Source organism: Trichoderma gamsii (assembly GCF_001481775.2).
Source record: "Trichoderma gamsii strain T6085 chromosome Unknown Scaffold_5.2, whole genome shotgun sequence".
NCBI lineage: Eukaryota > Fungi > Ascomycota > Sordariomycetes > Hypocreales > Hypocreaceae > Trichoderma > Trichoderma gamsii.
In genome coordinates this window covers 419,410-432,193 of record NW_020171342.1, presented here as the reverse complement: position 1 = coordinate 432,193, position 12,784 = coordinate 419,410, and the positions used below count along the sequence as shown (strand labels likewise).

Here is a 12,784-nt window from a genome sequence, read left to right as displayed (position 1 = left end):
TTTTTTTTTTCTAAAACGTAAACGTAACAATCCTTTGTAAATATTGCATGAAGACGAGAAGCACCATTTATGGATTACAATTTTGTCCAGGATAGGTAGGTCTATGGACAACCCAGCCTCTACCGTACATATCCTCCGATTTACAAGTTTCAATGTGTTGAGATGGCTAGAACTAACTAAAGATGCAATGGAAATACATACATCCGAATCACGGAAACGAAAAGCTCAAAGGTCTCAACGCAAGGTCGCATTCAAGAGGAATGGACAATCTCCCCATCATCGTCTCATCTGTGAAGCCTGCCTGAGCTGAGCATTAGCGTTAATCGGCTTGCTACGGCTCTACTATTCGGCGTGATTAGTTTTTTTTTTATTCATATCTCGGGCAAGCTGCGATGGTCGGGCGAGTCAATATGGAAAAACGCACCACTTCGGATCGAGTTTGAGAGTTCACAGAACCCCTGGCATGTATCCAAGCCTCCAACAGGTCGTATCGGCAAGGGTCATGAGGTTGCTTCTTACGTTGGTCTAACTGGGGATTGTTCCGAGCCGCATAATCCCTGTATGTAACTTTCAAAGTCAAGCCAAGCCGAGCCAAGCCTCATAAGAATACTTTTATCGTAACAGTTTTTCAACATGTAGCGGTTTTTTTTACCTGCTTGACTCATGCTGACCGAGATACTCTGTTAAAATGTTCAACCAACGACATTAAATTCGCCAAACAGGAAGCTGGGTACGGAGGATGTTCTCCGCAGCAGCAGTTGCCCTCTCCACATGCTTGACGGACTGTAAAATTATATTTGCTCATTTCCATCAGCAGCGATGCCTTATTTAAGTGCCTTATTTAAGTGAAAGAGAACTGACTTCCGTCGTCTTCGACGAGCAAGTTCATTGCCCTTTTGCCTTTCCGTTAGGCTCTTCCCGCTCAAACAATGCGAGTCTCAACGCTGGTCTTTGTGGCAGCTGCCGTACAGGCTACGATGCTTCACCCTAAGGTCCGCCGAGACGTATCGCCGAAGTATCCCTTTGACCCTTCCACCACCAAATCTTGTACCTTTTGGTATGACAATGATGACGGAAGCATTTCATGCGAGGATATGCCATCGGTGCTGCTTATTAACAACAATGACTGGCTACGCTGGGTGAGTGGACTAATCATCTCTAAAGCCCTAAATCTATTATGCGGAAACTAAGACAAAATCATTTTAGAATCCCGAGATAGCTGAGTCATGTAGCAATTTTATTATTGGGAGGTCTTACTGTATTGAAGCCACAAATGAGCCCCCTGTCTCATCAATGTCAAAATCCTCGGCCCTGCTCCCTACCAGCACATCCAAATCGGCCACACCGCCGCCTGCCACGACAACAAAGCCTAACAAGTGAGTGTTTCTTCTGTTCTTTACTAGGGCAGATGCTGTAATCTGGGTGTTTAGTAGAATTGGATGCTAATTAGATCGCATAGTGGCATCACAACTCCCCCCCCAACCCAGACTGGAATGGTTGACAACTGCAACGCCTTCTACCTTGTTCAGAGCGGTGATTCCTGCCAAGGTATTGCGGATAAAAACGGAATTACCATTGAAGAATTTGTTTCTTGGAACAAAGGCGTTGGAGGAACCAAATGCAGTGGGCTATGGGCCGAGAATTATGTGTGCATCTCCATCATTGGCCATACTTCCACCCCTACAAAGCCCAGCAATGGTATCCCGACACCATCGCCCGTTCAGCTTGATATAATAGATACCTGCAGCAAGTTCTATTTGATCAAAGAAGGGCAGTCGTGTGATACTGTCGCAAGCGAGAGCGGTATCACAGTCAAAGACTTGGTGAGCTGGAACAGGAAAGCGGGCCCTAACTGCTCCGGCATGTGGGCAAACACATATGCATGTGTGTCTGTGATTAGCACCTACAATTTCGAAAAAGCAAATATGGCTGGATGGAATGTCACCGACGGCACATACTCAGCTGATACAAAGGCGTTGGTCGGTAGCACTTCACAAGGCGGCAAGGCTATTGTCGACGCCCAGATGAATGATTTTATCATGAGGGCTGAGATCACCTTATCCAGCCAAAGCGGCAATGCTGGTCTCATCTTTCGTGTATCCAACCCCGGCCGTGGTGCTGATGCCTACCAGGGCTATTATGTCGGCATCAGCGCCGAGAAAGGGGGGTCCATTACCCTCGGCCGAGCTGATAACAACTGGAAACAGCTCAGCAGCGTCAAGGCTGATATCCAGTCCGGGAAAAAGTATGTTGTGATTGTTGAAGCAGCCGGCGACAACATCTTTATCAGCTTAAACTCGCGCAGCGACAGGAGAATCACCGTCCAAGACGGCACTTTTCGCGCCGGAAGCTGCGGCGTTCGCGTTTATCAGACCGGCGCAACATTTGACAATATCTACATTGCGCCAATGGTATACGATGGCTTTGAAAAGAACATGGTCGGCTGGACTATTGTGGACGGCGGTTTCGATGGCCGCAATGGGGTCATGACTGTCCCCAAGGCTAATACCGCCAAGGCTATTCTCAACACCTCCTTCAAGGACTTCACCGTTGACGTCGATGTGACTCTTACTTCTACCGATGGAAACGCAGGCATCATCTTCCGCGCCTCCAACGTCCGCAAGGGCACTGATAGTTATTCAGGATACTATCTTGGTATCCAAAAAACCCAAGTCACGCTCGGCCGCGCGCAAAACAATTGGACTGAGTTGAAGAACGCCAAGATGGATATCCAGGCCAACAAGATTCACCACATACGCGTTGTTGTGTCGGGAAACACTCTGACTGTTTACGTTGATGACATGTCCCGCGCTCAAATCACTCAGAGCGACAGCACTTTCTCATCTGGTGTAGTTGGCGCGCGCGTGTTTAAAACAGGAGCCATCTATGACAACTTTGAGATTGTGCCGCAGCAAAGCTTAGGCCCTATCTTTTAGAGCAGATCGATCTGCTGCATATCTGATAGTTTATTATTTTGCTAGCTATTAAGCGCAATATTGTATTCATAACATATATTTTTGGTTCTAGTGCTATGGTGTTAAAAGCTGTTATAGAGTAGAGAAGTAGCCAGGTTATCTTTCGCTATGGCTGTGATCTCTGTTATTACGAAAGTAGTAAGACGTCCTGTTACTGGTCTATGAGTGGTAACTGATCGTTGATGACTTCATCAATCACTGCGCTAGAGCAGAAATGAAACTGAAATTGACGTCCTGTTGGGTTACAAACTCTGGCATCTTGGTCAATTTTGTTGGGAAAAGCGTGATCGTAGCGGTTGTAGAAGTAATCTTCACCTAGTTAGTTCGCTGTCCCACGCCAGCTCGTTATGCATACATGCCTGCGATGCCGCCGAGCTTCGAGCCTGCGCCCATTCCTGCAGACTACGAGTCCCCAACTGCCTCGAATTTTGATGAAGGATAAGTCATCCGGTAGAAGATCGTAAGTCGTATCTCTTAGGAAGAGCTTACTACTGGACATGGAGGCGAGGGTTTTGGAGGCTGAGAGCGCTAATGTGCTACAAACAGCCACTAAGACTAATAACCACGCCCGCCGCATTTTGACTCTGTTATCGACAATGCAAGCTCAGGCATTACCGAAGACACAAGTTCAAAAGCCTTATCACGACAAGGTCACAGTAAGCCATCTACTCTTTGCTGAGGGTATGTAGGCCGCTTTCCTCTCGCACGAGCATTCTCAAAACATTTGGTGTTTGGAGACTTATTTCAGTCAGAGGTAAACTCATGCGGGACATATTAACTCATATTTATCTGCATTATCATAACTATCAACATGGTAAATTTAATACCAACATTTACATGAATTATAAATTTCATCAAGTGCGCTAATCATAACACGCATCCATTAAAGGTTGATGACATAAGTGCCGTTGGGCTTGCCATGCTCATCAAACGAAGTCATCTTGATGGAATCAGCCATGGGAATGGGCTTGATCTCCTTGACATCCGGGCTCAAAGAGACCGTAGGCTTGGGGCCCAAGGTGCGGCGGAACTTGGCAGAGTTGCTCATGGTCACGGGCTGGCTGTCCGTGAGGCGGTTGACGCATGTGCCGCCGGGGATGATGGTGTCGCCAATGTATCCCTCGAGGGTGGCGTATTGGTGGAAGATGGCCTGCCAGTTGGGCTGGATGTTGCCAATGCCGCCGGGTACGTTCTTGTCGTACACCGAAACGACGGTTTCCTGAGCAAAGTTCTCCTGCTGGCTGCTCTGGGCATAACTATCTGTCACGGCGGAGTCCTGGTTATAGTTGGAGATCCAGACGTTGCCGGTGGAGAAAGGCACGCCGTATGAAGGGTCAAAGGCGTGGGAGTCCAAGCTGTGGCCAATCTCGTGGAGGAAGACGGTAATGTCGACGTCGCCAACCATGAGAGTGTTGTCACCGCTGGAGCCGGCCGACTTGTTGCCGGGAATGAAGACGTAGTGGCGAATGTAGTCCCTCATGCGGACGGGCACACGGCCAAAGAGGTCGATAATGTCAGTCTGGCTGAGAGGGGAGTCCTTGTGTCGGCAGAACGTCCAGGTCTGAGAGCAGTCGGTGTAGTGAATGTTGAAAGGTGTAATATCGTTTGGCGAGAGTCCGGCACCCTGAACCAAAGACTTGCAGTCTGCGGGAATCCAGCCAGCGCCCCAGACGTCTGAAGTCGACTGAGTAGGCTTCAAGTTGTCCAAGAGACCCTGGCCTAGAGATGCCAGACCACCTCCCGGAAAGTTGGGCTGGATGACAGGCTTGTCAAGATTGGCAAGGGCCAGAGGAAGAAGAGCGAGGACAGAAATCTTGGAAGCCATTTTGTCTGTTTATTGAACAGCTGTAATTGTGCTGGTGGTCAATTTCCAATATCATGGCGGAGTGCAGATCCCTCTCTCCATATATACTTTTGCTCCCATATCAGCGTGCTTCATAGAGGATCTTGGACAAGGCTTGGTACATTCGCTCAGTTCCAAGTAAGGAAGGTAGTTTGTTTTCGTTTATCGCTTTCTGACCAATGTCTTGGCATCGATGGTAACCAGACTAGGAGTCAACATTCTTGCCAACCAGGATCGAGTCATTCGGGTTCTACATTTCTTCAAGTTTGCCGAAAGACTAAGAAGAAGAACGCTAAAAATAACATGCCCTAAGCTTTTCGTATTGTTTATAGAGTAACTATTTCTAAGTAGCCAATTCTAATCAGCAAATGCTAAATAACTCCATAGCAACAATTATTGCAGTTCTACGAGTTTGCAGCTGTACAACTTTGAAGCCCCGATCCCAGACGATTACCTGCAAAGAGCTAGTTGACGAGTGGACTACCTAGTTTAGCTTCCTTTATAAGCTAGAGTTTTAACTTGGAAGCTTTTGTCTATAGTTAAAAGAAAACGGCGCTAAACGTAATTGATATTAATGCCGCGGCTGGGTTTATGATCCCACGCAAGGCAACCGGGTTATGACTTGTAAAAGATACTGCTTTGCTAACTGCTTTCCTTGGTTGTCACAACCATCTGCCTCTTTCCGATAATGCTCTAAGCCCAAGAGGGTATACTCCGCATGCACATTCCTTAGACTTCAACCTCATTTGCTAATATATTCCGACCTGTTGCCTTGTTCGTATAAGGAAGACCAGGAAGGGGGGCTATGTCGGAGGATAATCCACGCCATTCGCGCGGGTGCGCGTTATCGCCTGACGATTGGTTCTTGTGCTGTACACACGGGGGACTCTCGCAGCCTGGCTCAACCAGGTAATCAATATTGGTTGACCCAATAGTCTTGACATGTTTGGAGTGACCACGAATGCAAGACATTATCGTAACGTTGCAACATTGCTCAACTGGGTAAGCTTACATCGTTGGACGCCTGTTTATGGTCCTGATTAGTTTTGCTGGCATGTTGATATTACTTAAATCTGACATGATTTCGTCGGGAATAGGCGGAGGAATAATAGAAGCTAGGTATACTGGCACTATCTATAGGCCTTTTTTGAGACTCCTGGTCTCCAACTCTGGCTATTTCTAATACCTAGCCATCTCCAGCGCACTATATATGCAAGATGCTGACAGTGGCTGGGTCATCCCGCGACTAACTACCTATTTTATGTATTGATTTGAAGCATGTTTTTGCGACGAACGAACATTGCCAGTGCTGTAGTATGAGACTTGGAAGTAGGTAGCCTGGTAAGCGGTGTGAGACAACCATGACTAATGTGAGTGTTTAGTTGTTCAGTTAGGTATGCGGGCGGTGGCAGTACTCTGTGTCTATTGGGCGAGCGAATGCTATAACGACATCATTTTCTTTCCAGAAGATCATGGAAAACACATGATACCCATCACGACTACCGCGTTGCCAATACCGAGTGATAGTTATAGTTGCTGTTTTTAGTTAGTTTCCGTCTGTTCCTCTTAGCAGCTCCCGAGTTAGTCGACGGCTGCGGGGCGACCCTCGGCCAAACTCCTGAAGGAGCGCATAGAGGATGTTGACGCCGCTGTTTTGTATTAACACGGCTGCACGCTCTGGATGATGAAGGGCTCCTAGAAGTAGTAATTTCCTATCATAGTCAATAACCAGCGCATTGAGCAATTGTTTGCGAATCACTTCAAAAGCAATGTACTTGTAAACGGCAAACCAGAGTCCCCTGCATTAGCGCTGGCGCTGACCAAATCCCCTAGCTTTCATCAGATCCCTGCACTTGATCCTTAGGACGAACTGCATGTGCCGTATCTCTACCTAAAGTCTATTGGCACTGAAAAGGAGACGGCAAATGCGGCATTCACTGCTTCACAAATGGAACATCGCCATCCCTGAAGCATGATATTAACATGAGTTCCCATGACTCGTAACTCCGCATTATATTGCTTTGAAGGAACCATTGTAAGGTTAATGTTAATGTTGTAACACGAATAGACCATGTTACTCTAGCGCTGCGTCCACGTCGATGTCCCTTGGCTTGTGCCTTTGAGTTTCTGAGTGAGCGATAGGCCGACTGATGCGCTGCAATTTTTGATGCCGATCTCGAGCCCACCTTGGATGGGCAGCTGAGCGCTCGGGATCGATCATTTCGACAGATTGCTACACTGAGGAGTAAAAGACGGTATTCCGTCATCCGTGGAGAGTAGTAACTGAGTATCGACACTATAACCGCTAGTACTCGCAGTGGAGATATTGCTTGATACCAGCGTCATTACAACCTAGACCTAATCTTGTGAGTCCTTGCTGAGAGATTAGAGATCATAGCTCAAGATGGAGCCATGCAAGGGCATCATATCATTCTGTTTGCAGTTAAAACCAACTCCCTTTGGGCTGGCAAAGCTGCCATCAGTCCCTATCCTAGAATTCGGAGACAGCCTTGGCGTCGGCGCTAACAAAAGTTAGAAATTAAGATGTTGAACAGAGGTTTTTGAATGACTATTGAATGGGTATGCTCAGCAATTCAATTGTATCAAAGTAGATAACACAAAGTGCAGCAATTTCATCCCATTTTATTAAGCATTGGAGGAGAAGGCATACAGCTAGTGTATGTTACCACTGATCAATTCGTTTCTAGAAAGTGCAAGATGCCCCAATGCAATACAAGAAAAAGATCTTCGCCCTTGTCCTATTATAAGTGTGTGCCAGGCCACTTATCTGACACACGAGGCACAAGAGCGTGTATGTGTATGCTTATAAAGAGCGACGCATACTTACATGTACGTGCAGTGTTTTCCCCTTCTCTATTATCAGATACACTTCCATTGCCCTTGACCTCATCTACACAAGTGCCTATATAACAGGTCAGCATTCACCCACTATATGCTATTCCAACCCATAACTTGACCCTCAAATTGGCTACAAGTACCTGTCTGAACACTTTTTACGCAAGATCATCTGGACCCAGTGGCATCTCGGTTCCCGCAATTATGCACTGCCTCATTATTCTCACCTCATCATCTGCCAGCGTACCAACCACCGAGTGGATAAGCCCTCGGTTATGAAAAATCACAAAGTCTCCTTCTTCCCAGTCGTGTGTATAAACCAACTGCGGCGCTATTCCAGGTCTCTGCAACCGATACAAGATACGACGAACCCGTTCCAAATCATCTATAACTTCTCCGTTTGCAAGATGCAGTCGTCGCGCAACAGATGCGTGGACCTGCAGCGCAAGTCGACCAGTTACCGGGTTTCGCCAGCACATGGGGAGGACCTGGATAGAGGTCGAATCGACAGGCGGCAGTTCGTCGTCTTCGAGCTCTTTGCCTTCAGAGACGAGTCCAAGGCCCGTGGGATGCGATTTGGCTGATGCCATCCACAGATACGGATGAGCAGCATACTCGACCCTGGTAGATCGCGCAAATGCCTTGTCTTCTTCTGACAGCAGGTCGTACATGGCTTCTCCGCTGGCGAATGCAATCGTCCCAAGAGGAGCCACCAGCTCGTCACCGGTGCCATCATCATATCGAATGGTTTGCATACGTCTCTTCGGTAATTTGACGGCAAGGATCGTGGTGGCAATAGGCGGAGGCGCGCCGTATAAGTCAGCGTCGATGTGCCAGCGGTAGAAGCGGGTATGATTCAGTGCATTTTGGTCTTCTATGACGGTGGAGTGCGACGAGCGATGATGCGGGTATCGCAGCTTCAAGTTCTTGGCGCCCTCGTGCTCACGAACGAAGCCGTTGCCAATAATCTGGACTTGTGGCTGGTGCGGAACTGTGTTAAGGTCTGGGCTTAGGAGGAAGCTCTTGCCATTGAGTTGGTCTTTGTGTCGAGAAGAAGTCGTAACAGTTGAGTTGAGACGTTGTGTAAACTCATACTGAGCTCGTGGCGATAGATGTTCCTGGCCTTCAAACACCAGGACGTGGTGCTTGTAAAAGGCCTTTGCGAGGATCTCAATGTCTGCGTCTGAGAGTAAGACCAGTGTCAGTGATACACGCTTAGTGAATTTATAGTCAGGCAGATTTAGTTACCAGACGAGTCTATCAAGTCAATGTCAGAGATATTGGCTCCAAAACTGATGCTGCTGCCCTCTGGATGGACTATTGGCTCGACTTTGACGTGGGAAGCCATTTTATTGTCTTGTTATTTCGCAATAGGAGATCCGATGGTATACAACTCTAGGTCTACTCTTGCGTAGCACCATTCTTCTATTAGTTGACAGAATCCCAGCCTTAAATACTATTCTAACTGCTCTAGACTATAATTTTGAGCCTCTTCGGAATCTGTTTCGGCGTTTAGATGGTTTGCTTGTGTCTTGAGAATGCGATCGAAACTGAGAGCCGCCTTGTGGAGCCATCAACGCCCCAAACCTGGGGTACTGTTGCCCGGAATAGGTTTGGCGTTTAGCATTATCAACTGAAGCTCGCTGGGAAAGGCGCTGTTAGGAGCCGCCACCGGGACGCTATCCTTGCCTGTCATATCAAGACAGATCAACTACGCGTTGTCGATGTCAATTTACTAATAATAACGTCAAACGATAAGGGTATTAGATTGAGATTATTAATGTTACTCGAAAACTTTAACGGAGAGTTCTCGGCATTACGAACGATCGATTGTCCGTGATGTACTCATCCTAGTTGTATGTCGTTTACCTGCCATGCCGTCAGAAGGGGTTGATCATGCTCATCTTATTATTTGCACGTGATTAATATTCCAAAGTTGTCTCGCTCTTACTGGGACTAACAGAAAACCTCTCAACACATCTATAGATCGAAGCTCAACCGAGTTCATGTCTCGGTGACATCGCTCACAGATGGGAAGTCGTCTTCACATGCTCCTCTCCATAGACAATCGAGAAATCCCTTACCAGCTCCTCCCTCGTCGTCACGCTAACCCGCTCTGGTGCCGAGAATTTATCTTCCAGGTAACGCTGGAGTATCTCTCGCTCGGCTGCACCGCCGCTATTGTTTGCATCAGCATGCAGCAAGGCCGCCATCAAGACTTCCGCCACAGACCACATCAGGTCCCTCGCTTTTCCAACGAGATCGGCTTGTGACTCTTTAGTGACACGAGTTTTCACCTTGTCCCACTTTTGCACTACGTCTCGATAAGCCGCGGCATCTCCACGGAACGCAAACGCCTGCCTGATGAAATTGTCCAGTGCATCTATTGATTGCACTCCAGTTTCGGGGCGTTTTAGTGCTCTGATGAAGTCGGTGCTCAGCACATCTGTTGTGCCCTCCCAGATCGGCAGTACGCCACAGTCTCTGTACAGCCGCGCAATGTTGAGATACTCTGACTCTTCATTTAAGAGATAGCCAACACCGCCAATCGACTCCATACAAGAGAAGAGCAGAGTCAGAGCTGAATTGCAAACATATGCTTTGGTCACCGGCGTAAGGACTCTTAATAGCGGCGCTACATCCCTTAGTGCGGGAGTTAATGCCTGTAGCGCTGATGCTGATGCTGATCCCTTATCCGCATCTTTTTCCGTCGGATGCTCAGAGAGCCCCAGGATATAGACGGTGAACATGTGAAGCAGCATCAGCCGCCTGTACTCTGCAGTCATCCGGGCCAGCGTCTTCATGTGCAGCGAACTGTCGGTTAGTCTCATTCTAGCGCCTCTTCCAGCGCCAACTTCTCTCACTCGTGCAAACGCTCGAGCAACTGCTAGACCGCGGCCTGCGTATCCGACAGCTTGACTGGTTGTGTGGATGCGAGTCAAGTTTAGCAGCACGGAGATCTCTTGAATGCCACGGTTCTCATCTCCAATGAGCCATCCACGCATGTCTTCCAGCACGAGCTCTGCTGTGGGCAGAGACTGAGTCCCGAGCTTGTTCTTGAGACGTTGAATACGCACTCCGTTGAGGCACTGGCCGCTTGGATCAGGGTTTCCGGACTCGTTTAGAGCCGAAGGATCGTGTTTTCGAAGCGGCGCGATAAAAGTCGAGAGTTTACCAGCCGGAGTGCGCGCAAGAAGAATCGTCATGTTGGAATCAGTAGCAGAGGAGAACCACTTAAATCCGTTGATGCTCCATGGACCAAGAGGGATATCATCCTCTTTGGAGGCCAGCGCATTCGTTTCATTTGGACGATAAACCGCCGTCGTCTCGGACAAAGACACGTCGCTTCCTCCACGCCGCTCAGTCATCCATTGGCCGCTGGTCCAAGTGCGCTTGGGATCTCGCGAGATCAGATGCTGAAATGCGCTTTCGTAAACTCTCTTCTCTGTCTCCGACAGCTTGGACGATAGACTTGGAGTGGTCAGATGCAACTGGAGCATTCGAGCGGCGCCATCCTGCATCGCTGTGGGACATGTAACGTTTGCCGATGAGCCTTCCCAGAGAAGCAGACGAAGAAATTGACGATTGCGCGAGAATCGGCCATAAGGGGCGTCGTAGGCATCGGCAACAAAACTATTTCTCTTCAGTTAGAGCGGAACTAGCATGTAGATGTACTGATGACTTGCCCCTTTGCGAAACCAAATTCCTGTAGCTTGCGCCATCCTTCGGTCATGACGAGCTCTCCTTTCCATTTTCCAAATGCAGATCGGCCGGAGCCCCGCAAGTAAGGCTTGTTACGCTCCGCATCTGAGATCCAGGCGAATATCCTGTCGGTCAAGACTTCCTGGCCGAGTTTTGCAACCTCTGGCTCAATCTCATCTCTCAAATCGGTTGGCAAAAAGACTATATATGTCTGTTTAGTACGGATAATCTCTCTATTTAGAGGATGGTAGCGGTCGGATTCTCACGTTTGAAGCAGCGCTGGAAGGTTACATCATCGTAAAACTGGTTTGGTAGGGCTGGAGGGTGTTGAAAGAAACCCTTGTCTGCGCCAGAGGACTCCATTTGTAATAAAAATCGAGGACACGGGTGGTTTTTAGAACAGAATAAGAGCAGAGGATGTAGAGAGAAGGAATCCAGAACACCCAGAATAGGGATTATCATATATACATGTGCCGACCAACTAACACATGCTATCCCATGCGGGCGTGGAGTAGTGTGGATAGAGATGATGCTTGATTACTATTGATTGAGCGTTGACAGCACAATAGTCTGATGATTCGCTTAAATCTAAACTGAACCGAGCATGGCGGTATACCAAAGTCAGAATTTAGTCTCCACCTCAAAGTCCGACGGTCAATGCAAAGCGACTTTGACTTTAAAGTTTACCCAGAATGTAAACTTCTAACCTTCAACGAAATTGGACCGAGGTAAATGCCAGACAAGAAGACAACGAGGTTGAAGAATTATGGAAGTAGTATCACGCGATATCTCAGTTCAGAAATCAAGGGCATACACCATATGTATTCTCCTATCTTCTCTTATCGGGAAATACCGTTGGACATCTGTCTAATTGCTTGTTCACAGAGAGATGATTTATGCGATAGTTGCTTTGCTATTATCAAGAAAACAGACTGTTCAACCATTGATAGGAAGTGCAAGGCACAGAAACACAATACTGCATCGGTTGAGCCTCTTTTTACTTGTACAACGTAGTTCGTTCGCAGCTTGGATAGCGTAGCGCTGATCTAAAATTACTTTGCAAGCACCATCATTAGCTAATCTTTTATCAATCGTAAAGTGAGATAGGAAGGGATCACAGAAAATAAAGTTGAAGTGTACAGTCTCACATCAGATCGAATGCCGGATCTGGGGCGCTATTCCGAACCGGAATATTACCAATATGCGACAATCCATGAAAGACGGCCTCAACAAGTAAGTTGCCTCTTTACAGCTGTTCTATCAATTAATAACAATCTAAAGGCGTAGGCAATTAGGAGTATACTTTACTATGGAAATCATTTCAACATGCAGGCAGTGGCTCACTTCATAGAGAGAGTTCTAATAAGCTGCGCTGAATGACGGATTGGGCCAAGTGAGTTTTATACCA

At 47.6% G+C, this 12,784-nt stretch overlaps 4 protein-coding genes across 4 annotated transcripts; 1 reads left to right on the top strand and 3 right to left on the bottom strand.

The window, feature by feature from the left end:
- Nucleotides 1-929: 929 nt before the first annotated feature.
- On the top strand, nucleotides 930-2,936 carry TGAM01_v202057 (hypothetical protein; the record flags this gene model as incomplete). Its single annotated transcript, XM_018800287.1, has 3 exons — nucleotides 930-1,139; nucleotides 1,207-1,376; nucleotides 1,460-2,936. 3 exons carry the CDS (start codon nucleotides 930-932, stop codon nucleotides 2,934-2,936), a joined length of 1,857 nt encoding a protein of 618 aa, XP_018666429.1.
- A 922-nt stretch (nucleotides 2,937-3,858) lies between these two features.
- Nucleotides 3,859-4,800, bottom strand: TGAM01_v202056 (hypothetical protein; the record flags this gene model as incomplete). Its single annotated transcript, XM_018800286.1, has 1 exon — nucleotides 3,859-4,800. The coding sequence occupies one exon, from the start codon at nucleotides 4,798-4,800 to the stop codon at nucleotides 3,859-3,861; it is 942 nt and encodes a 313-aa protein (XP_018666428.1).
- Nucleotides 4,801-7,832: 3,032 nt separating this feature from the next.
- TGAM01_v202055 (TfdA family Taurine catabolism dioxygenase TauD) lies at nucleotides 7,833-9,022 on the bottom strand (the record flags this gene model as incomplete). Its single annotated transcript, XM_018800285.1, has 2 exons — nucleotides 7,833-8,857; nucleotides 8,923-9,022. 2 exons carry the CDS (start codon nucleotides 9,020-9,022, stop codon nucleotides 7,833-7,835), a joined length of 1,125 nt encoding a protein of 374 aa, XP_018666427.1.
- A 676-nt stretch (nucleotides 9,023-9,698) lies between these two features.
- On the bottom strand, nucleotides 9,699-11,739 carry TGAM01_v202054 (hypothetical protein; the record flags this gene model as incomplete). The annotated part of the gene is made up of 3 exons (XM_018800284.1): nucleotides 9,699-11,197; nucleotides 11,350-11,577; nucleotides 11,643-11,739. The coding sequence occupies 3 exons, from the start codon at nucleotides 11,737-11,739 to the stop codon at nucleotides 9,699-9,701; spliced, it is 1,824 nt and encodes a 607-aa protein (XP_018666426.1).
- Between the last annotated feature and the right edge of the window lie 1,045 nt (nucleotides 11,740-12,784).